Genomic DNA, 8,904 nt, shown 5'->3' with positions numbered 1-8,904 from the left:
AAAGAAAGAAAACTGGCAGTTTGAAGGTACCTCTAATATAAATTTGTACAGTTTTGAAAACAACGATGTCCTTTCTTAACTCAGCGAAAATGTAGGGTTGTTTTTCTTCCCTAAACTCTATTTATGAACTGGAAGTCAGGATGCTTGGGTTCCCTTGGGTTCCAGTTGTGGCTCTGATTCTAACTAGGTGTGTGCACCTGGCATTCTGCTAACGTCTCTAGGGCTGTCTCCCTCTTCTGTAAAAGAAGAGGGCTGAATTAATTTAGATGTTTCTAATACTCTGGCCTAATTAATTTTCTGATCAACTTACTACTCTGACTAATCAATACTCTTGAGTGTAATTCAACTAAGTCATGGTTTACATAAAAACTCAACTTAAATGTATTAAAATGCAACCTTTTAAAAAATAATCAGGTCTTTTCCTCAGCTTTGGCAGACCCAATTGGTCAATTTACAAGTAGGATGGACCATAAGAAATTATTATCTTTCTTTTCTCTGTTTAGAAAAGTGAAATCAGAGTTGTTGGCAGTTTACCAATAGCATCCCCTTTTCTGTTTTTGTATCGTTAGAAATACACCAACAGGATGACGTAAGCAGTGTATTTCTTCATCCCAGTCATACTCTATGGCAAGGATCTCTTAAAATCATACTAAGTTTCATCACTTCACAAAAGCTACACATTCATATCATCTCAGTCAGATCCCAGTGGGGAGAGGCAATGTTTGAATACCATGAATTAAGAAAAAAAACACACAACTGAAGATGTCCTTGCAAGTGGTGTGTTTCTTAATAAGTAACTATCTTTATCACACCATATGGTGAATCTGCACAGATATATCTTGCATCTTTAAAAATGCATTAACATAATTAAGAACTGGTTAATTCTTTAGTATTCATAATTTTTTTCATGATTGAACACTTTAAAAATATTTTACTGGAATAAATTATCATGCACTCCCCCATGATATTTCCCCTAGGCCTGGAAAATTATTTCCTTTATTACATGAGAGGGAGTTTTTATTTATAGATGATAAGTAGTAATAGCTTTTATTTTGGCTAGAAAAATAAAGAAACCCAGTCAGAAAAAGGCTGATTAAAATCAATTAACATATATTGTCTCTAATATATTAAACTGTAGAGATAGTCAAACTAGAAAAGACTGATTAAAATCAATTTAATATATATTGTCTCTAGTATATTAAGCTGTGGAGATAGTCAACCTAGAAAAAAATATGAATGGTTTCACAATCCCTAATTCTGAGAAACAAGATAGTATTTCCTCCCCAAAGCTTTGTTTTATAAACAATCATGATTGGTTAAAAAAAAACAAAAAATAAGAACAAAACATTTTACTGAGTATTTTTAATTTTCTGTCACCAAATTTATAGGCGAGACCAAACTCCCTGGCAGACTGGCAACCAATGTTCAGTATCTTGAGGATGGCAATATCACTTTTGGGTTTAAGAGAGGTGCTCTTTATGTCTAGAACCTCCCCACTCCTCATCTGAATTATAAGGAACTCTCTTGAAGTTGGATTTCTGGTTTATTTGAGAGAAAAAAAACAAATAGTCACTTTTAAAGATGTAGTTACTTGTGCGCGTACACACCTATCTCCATGACAACGTTAAGTGTTCTATAGAGAGTGGCACCAATTTTTGCTCTCTACTTATGGCCAGGGCAAACAAACTCTGTTGAATGTGCAACCTCACACAAACTCCAGTGATGGGGCCTAAACCATGTGCTACAAACATGCCACGTGATGGCACTGTTCTCAACCATTTGGAGTTGAATGAATATTGATGACTTTATCATACAGAAATTTCATTTATAATTTATCGCTTCAGAGGGTCTACAGAAGCACAGCAAATCACTGTGCGAACAAGCAGCTACAGCAGAAAAGGATTTTGTTTCAGATCGTGATGGTCTTAAGTATTCACTGTAACATGGGCAAACAGCTTGACTTCTCTCATTTCCTCATTCGGAGACATGATACCTAGCCTCACAGGACCATCGTGAAAATTAAGCGGACCAACTTACATTTTAAGAGCTCAATCAATGGTAGTCATTGACAACAATCTACAATACTTCCCTATACATGTGTGCACCTATGTGAACACATGGATGTGCACCTATGTAAACGGCTTGGCCTTCTTATTGATTTTAAAACAGGCTCTATGGAAGGTTCTCCAAAAAATACTCGAAGTAATATGTCTTTTATAGCAAATCAACATATTCAATGGCTAAATAATGTGAGTACAAAGTTTGGGAAGCTATGCAAAACAGTACTGGCATAGAGTTTGTATTTTTAAATTTTTGTTGGCTCTCGAAAATGAAATGACACTTTTATTACAGTATCTTTTATGAATTCTTTGAGAGCAGGGACTACTTATACATCTTCGTACCTCTGTGTCTAGATATTAGGTGCTCAAATTTTTGTTGCTAGGACTGTAAATTTTCATCTCAGTGAGGTCATTTGATTTACTGGCATTTGAAATCTCAGCTTCAGGACATAGACAAGTTAATGCTAACAATGATCTAACTGAAACACCAGAGAACCAATCTATGCTAGAAATTTTGCATATTATTCCTTTGTAGATCAGGAAGTGATTTAACATAGGAAAAGGTGAATTAACATAGGGAAAGTTTAAATTGGAAAAAAACAATATAACAAATAGTTTAAATAGCTGAAGTGTATTATGAATCACATTCAGACCGGCCATACTAACCAAGAATCTTAAGTATAAGCTCTGTTGGATAAACATCCTGAATACTGTTAACCTCTTCAAATGTTATGGCTTCTAAAAAAATTGCTACAGCCCTGACCGATGTGGCTCAGTTGGTTGGAGCACCATCCCGTGCATCAGAATGTCTTGGGTTCGATTCCCGGTCAGGGAACATACCCAGGTTGCAGGTTCAATCCCCTATCGGGGCATGTACAGAAGGGAACAGATCAATGTTTCTTTCTCAAATCAATGTTCCTCCCTCGCTGAGATTTGTAATTAAAAAAACAACAACAAAACTGCTACCATCTATTGTTTTTAATAGCCCGTCACTCACATGAATATAGAAAATTGAATTATGCAGCTATGTCATCCAAACTGACAGATGGGCTTGGTATATTTGTTAGAATCATGTGAGGAGGACTGGAAAATTTCTTACATGACATTACACTGACCTTAAAATGTATACGTTGCAAACAAAGTTTTAGTGTTTTTATATGAACCATGGGATCACCTGCAAAGGCAGCATGCTCTATTGTAGTGAATACCTGCCGGACTGTTGCACTTTTGCTAAAGCACATAAATGATTTTGGCTGAAATGTCACAGTATGGATATATATATTTTTTTAAGTAACAGTAACAATAAAAACGGCACCTGGCAGTGTTATGTCCTCAGTATTATTTATACAAAAGCGTAAAATGTAGAGGTAGTTGCAGATAATTTTTCACAATTTAACTCAGATTATGATGTGGATTTATGACTCATATTCAGACCAGCCCTATAACCAAGATACTAATTCGGCTCTATGTCTACTAAGCCGTTCTTCTGAAAACAGTCTTCTAAATCTGCCACAATATTCCTATTTGGTTTCAGTTATCAAAGCAAAACTAAATTTAAAAAAACAAACTGACATTCGCCATTTAACTGTGTTCTTCTAAATGCAAACACAATAGGATTACACAGGAGAGAGGTTTTAACATTAATACCTCAATCAACACAAACAGAAATTTGAAATTTCCTAGTTCTGTTTTCTCAGTGCATACTGACCACCCCTTCTTCTCATGACAAACTTACTTTGCTGTCTAAAACAGATCAAGAATTTTTTAAAAAATATGTCAATGCAAAAATAAGATGTGCAATCACATTTTAACTGTTCTTTACAGAAAGCATTTCCTTAAATATGAGAAGCACCCTATGTAAAAATATCCGTATTTTTTAAAAAGCTATTTTACAGTAGGCTGTCCTGTTGTATTTGTGGACCAGTTATAAATTAACTGTTTTTGTCAAGGGAACTGGGAGAAAGAGACCCACGGTTCAAAATGAACAGAAGAGGAGAGACTGGGGGACGGAGCATGCCACCGGGAAAGGTAATTCAGCGCCCCCTGGAGGCTGGGAAGACACTGGCCCCACATCTGACTAAAATCACTGGAAACTATGAGTTGGAACTAAGAAAGGTAAATAGAAAAACTCTGGCGTCAGGTGACAGACAGTACCATTTCCTTAGCTATAATCTAACTGATTTGTCTTGATCGCAACATAAAATGAAGCTAACTCACCTACCTTTCAAAGTTGTTGCAAGGATTAAGATAATAAACATACAAATAAATACGTGTATGTTGAAAGGTCTGAGGAAATATTTACCAAAAATGTTAACAGTGATTATTTTTGGCTAGCAGACATATAGATATATATAAAATGCGTATCTGTATTTCCTAATTTTCATACAATGAGTAACTATTTCTTGTGTAACTGATGCACACAAGTCACTCAGCACAGTGCTGGCACACATATTGGATTAAAATTGGTGCCTATCAGCATTATTAATACAAAAAAATAAAGCAAGGTATCATCTGCCCTTCCTTCTTGTTTTTGGATGCCTCTCTACGGAGGAAAAGAAGTTGACTTCTGCCACACAAAGTCCATGACAGACTTCCCACTCCTGAGCCCATGGGTAGGTCACAGTTTAGAGGAATGGGTGGGTCTTTATGTGCTTGTGACTTAGTGCTGGAAAGAGCTGCCCAGCCAAGGGAAAGCTCAGCAAAGCAAAGCAAAACAAAATTTGTCCTGGTCATGTAATAAATTAATGCATCAAATACCACCTATCTTCCCAGCTAACTGAATTTAGGAGGTTGCCTCAAAGAACAAACATTCCCAGATCCAACAAAGCAATTAAGATTTGGATTTTTTTGTTATTAATTATATAGGACAGAAACCTAGTTCAGCTTTACTGTCTGAATGGATTTTACTTTTGAAGTACCTAAACTAATTATTCACCATAGGCTTCAAGACTTGAAAATAAAGATCTTGGAAAAACTACCACAAAGAGCTGTTTAACCAAAATTATTATTATTATAATTGCAGGATATTGCAGATAAATACATTTGTATTTACTGTAGGAGAAATTTTGCACATTTTCAAGAATGCTTTGAATTCAGCTAAATCTGCTACCTAAAATGAGTGTTGATATTCCTTTGATCTCAGCTACAGAGTCCAGTAATCCCCTAGGGAAAAGATAGTGAAGTTAATGCTTATAAATAAATAATTCAAGAGGGATTTGAGCTTTGAAGAGAATGAGTTTTTCTGTTGTCTTAACTAGTGCTTCTAGATCTTTAGCAAGACTTTCCTACTCTCTACCTTCTCTTTATGCTTGATATAAAATACAATGCTTGGGAACATTTTCAAAGCTTCGGTAGATTTAAATTGCTTCTAAATCTGATCATCAAATTTCATTTACACTGATTTCCTAGGGAACAAAAGAATTCTATCCAGGTTTAAGCATAATAGTAAAAATGAGCCATGTAACAGTCTTTTTTGCTGCAATATGGGACTTTTGCATATTACTTTAAAGTTATATATGTTCCAAAAAGAATGGCACCTTTATTCTCTCCTTCTACTCCCCTTGCCCCCCAAAGGAAAAAAATGTTAGCTAAGCTTCTAAGTTTTCATACATTGCAAAAAACGAGGCACAGAAACTAAAATTCTAATTAAGCAAAAAAAAATATATATATATAATTTAATGTTGAGTTTATTATCAACACTTTCATATTCTGTATCTAACTGAATGCAATTTTGTGTAAGCAGTAAAGTTAGTGTTATCGCCTCCTGATTAATAGAGAATATTAAAAATTAAATAAATAAAGTCATTTATTAAGAAGACTAACAATGAGCCGTGAGGTGAGTAGGAAAAGCAGGAGTTGAGGACACAAGCGTCTAAGGATGACTGTTTCCTTTTTGACAGTTTTCTGAAAAACGTAATCCCTTCTCTACTTTGTGTTGCCTGAGAGCCACTATGGTTTTATAAAAGTCTGTAACAGTAATTACATGGAATCACCCACAGGGACATTTGTTGGAAGCCTATAAATACTATGTTCGTAATACTAAACTATCTCCCTTGCTTATTTGTAAAAAGAAAAATATATTATATATTTTTATAAAGTTAACACTGAGGGCAGAGGAAAAGGAATGAGAAGCAGTGTACAGTCACAGTTTCTCCGACACAGTAACCGCACCGGGGTCTAGCTCAAGCCACCTGGTCAAGCGGTGTCTGAGGAAGAGTCGTAGGAGGCCGAGACGATGAAATTGCTGCTGTTGGAGTGCCCGGCCACTGACTGGGCAGCCTGCTGGCTCAGATTGTTACAGATCAGCACCAGCTGGTTGCTCTGGGCCTCCGACAAGGTGCTGCAACTCTGATACACGCTGAAGTTGGTTTTCCTGCCGGGGATGTTGCCCTTCTCACACATGGTCTTCACCATCTTGGCCAGCTTGTTCTTGCCGAGCGCCTGGCAGTTGTACCAATGCAGAGCCGCCAAGTTCACGACCGGCTTGATGGACAAATAGAAAGGGGCGTCCTCATAGCGCATGGCAGGAGGCCGCCGCTGGGCATACTCCTTGTAGTCCTGGATGGGGCACGTCTGTGGGGCGTGCTGGGTGGCATACACACGGGAGTCCGTCCCCCCTCTCTTGGTTTTGGCATTCAGGTCGCCGGTGTCTTGACCCATCCACTCTAAGTATTCCAGCCCCGTTTCTGTGACCCGGAGCCGGATGTCACCCCACTTTAAGGTAGATCCATGGAAGCCTGTGCAATGCCCAAAAGCCTTTGTGTTGTTGAGCCAGACGAGGTTGAGCAGGCCTTCGGGGTTATAGCGGCTCAGCAGTCCCCTTTTCCGCAGAATGAGCTCGTCAGCAAAGGTGAGCTTCATGGACTTGTGTGGCTTATTTCCCTTGCCTTTGCAGCGGAGTTCAATCTGCTTCTGCTTCAGGGCCTCCTGGGAACGCTTGAATTCCTTATCCCTGGTGATACTGTAGCCATACCGGTGCTCTTTTAGGTACCGTTCGAGTCCACACTGGTAATTGGCCAAGCTGTTGGGTTCATATTCGGACCCATCCTTCTGCCTGGCATCTACAAAGAAAGAGGCAAGGTAGGCATCCAGCTCCTTGCAAGGGATGACATAGATCTCTCTCGTTTCCGAAGGGTACTTGGAGATGAGGAACTCGCGGAAATTGCGGAGCGCAGTCTGCGTGCTCCGGATGGTTTTCTCATTCTGCTCTCTGCTGAGCTCAGCTGCTCTTTCATCCTGGTCTGCAACAAATTGGGGAGGGGAGGGATAGAGAGGGTGTTGATGAGTTCAGACAATGCACTTTCTACTCTGAAATAAAGTTTCCTTTCATAATGAAAAGGGAAAGAAGGGATCAATTTTATAGAGGTCACTGATAAATGTTACTTACATACCTGTTGCATTGTAATAGCCAACTGCTATATTCACAAGTGATGTACCAGACAAAGGTATGGCCCTTTGCAATCAAAATGAGCATCTTGTAGCATTAGCACATAGTTTAGTGCGTGAAGGTTTGTGGAAAGAGTAAGATCAGAGGCTGCCTTTGTTTTAGGAAACATGTGAGACATTTAGGAGAACTTGAATTTGTAAGGTTGCTCAGCGAAAGGAAGTCTTTGTAATAACCACATACAACAGTAAAAATAAAATTTCTAATAAATAAAATTTTATTCATAAAACACACTCCTTTTTGTGTTACTGTACACATTTATAAACAATCATGTAATTTTAAAATGACAGTCCTAAGGTATAATTGCCAAAATCCTCATAACTTTATAAAATGAATTAAAATTCACTAAACTAGCAAATTAGACGTGTTATAGGCACACTTTTGAGATCATATTTCCAAAATTCAAATATACAAAGTATATTTTATGCTTCATTGGACTAAACTTTCAGTTATGCTAATTCCATTTGAAATTGTTTCTATATCAACAGTAAAGATGTGTATAAAAACGTGTCTCTTCCCATCAAAAAGATGGAAGCCACAGGTTACATGTAACCTTTATCATGCTGGCTTCCTTTACTGTTTACATGTAAAGCCAAAGGGGCCAGCATCTCTGTTTATTTTGGCTACCTTGTTCAAATATCTATCACAGCGGCCTTCAAACTTCAAATAAAGACTTTCTAAGAAATAAACATTCACAGAAAACTTTGGGGAATAAAAGATCCAGTTCCTCAACTTTCCCATGGAATCTTTTCTAAAACGTATCTGTCCGAAATGAAGGCTGAGTTTGCACATGTTGCTATCTCAAATCTACCATGGTACATAAACCGGGGTGTAAACGACTTTGCGAGGCCAAACACAATTTATAAATTGGTGATTAAATTCGTAATGTTTCTTGTCCTCTGTCTTATCCATATCCTGAATAGGTGAAATATACCATGAGAAACGGGGTAATTGGGCCTAAATTGTGTTCTGAATTCAGGACTTTTGAAAGGGGCTATTTATAGGCCAGTGAGGTTGATTCTTTTAATCCTATGAAATACTGATCCTATTTGCGGTCAATCTCATCTTCATTTTATATAACATTCAATATTTTCTACCTCCTTTTTACAAAAATACTCGAATTAAAACTAACATTGAAAACCTTATGGTGTCCATTTAAGAATGAGTGAGTGGTATTCAGTTTCTCAAAGTTCTTTTCAAGGGTATGCGAATAAAATAAAATATTTTTTTAAAAAATATATTTTATTGATTTTTTTACAGAGAGGAAGGGAGAGGGATAGAGAGTTAGAAACATCGATGAGAGAGAAACATGGATCAGCTGCCTCCTGCACACCCACTACTTGGGATGTGCCCACAACCAAGGTACATGCCCTTGACCAGAATCGAACCTGGGACCCTTGA

At 37.5% G+C, this 8,904-nt stretch overlaps 1 protein-coding gene across 2 annotated transcripts in view; it reads right to left on the bottom strand.

Moving 5' to 3' along the window:
- KIAA1958 (KIAA1958 ortholog) overlaps positions 1-8,904 on the bottom strand; it is a 59,270-nt gene that overhangs the window by 24,940 nt on the left and 25,426 nt on the right. Inside the window, exon 2 of one of the 2 annotated variants that reach the window (XM_006771191.2) lies at positions 7,217-7,300. In XM_006771191.2, coding sequence (XP_006771254.1) covers positions 7,217-7,300 — 84 coding nt within the window. Of the gene's footprint in view, positions 1-5,728; positions 7,301-8,904 lie in introns of those variants that run through there. The other variant, XM_015568775.1, reaches the window with a different exon arrangement.

This window comes from Myotis davidii, unplaced genomic scaffold (genome assembly GCF_000327345.1).
Source record: "Myotis davidii unplaced genomic scaffold, ASM32734v1 scaffold64, whole genome shotgun sequence".
NCBI classification, from domain to species: domain Eukaryota; kingdom Metazoa; phylum Chordata; class Mammalia; order Chiroptera; family Vespertilionidae; genus Myotis; species Myotis davidii.
Note: the sequence above shows the minus strand (reverse complement) of the source record. Positions and strands in the feature narration are given on the sequence as shown.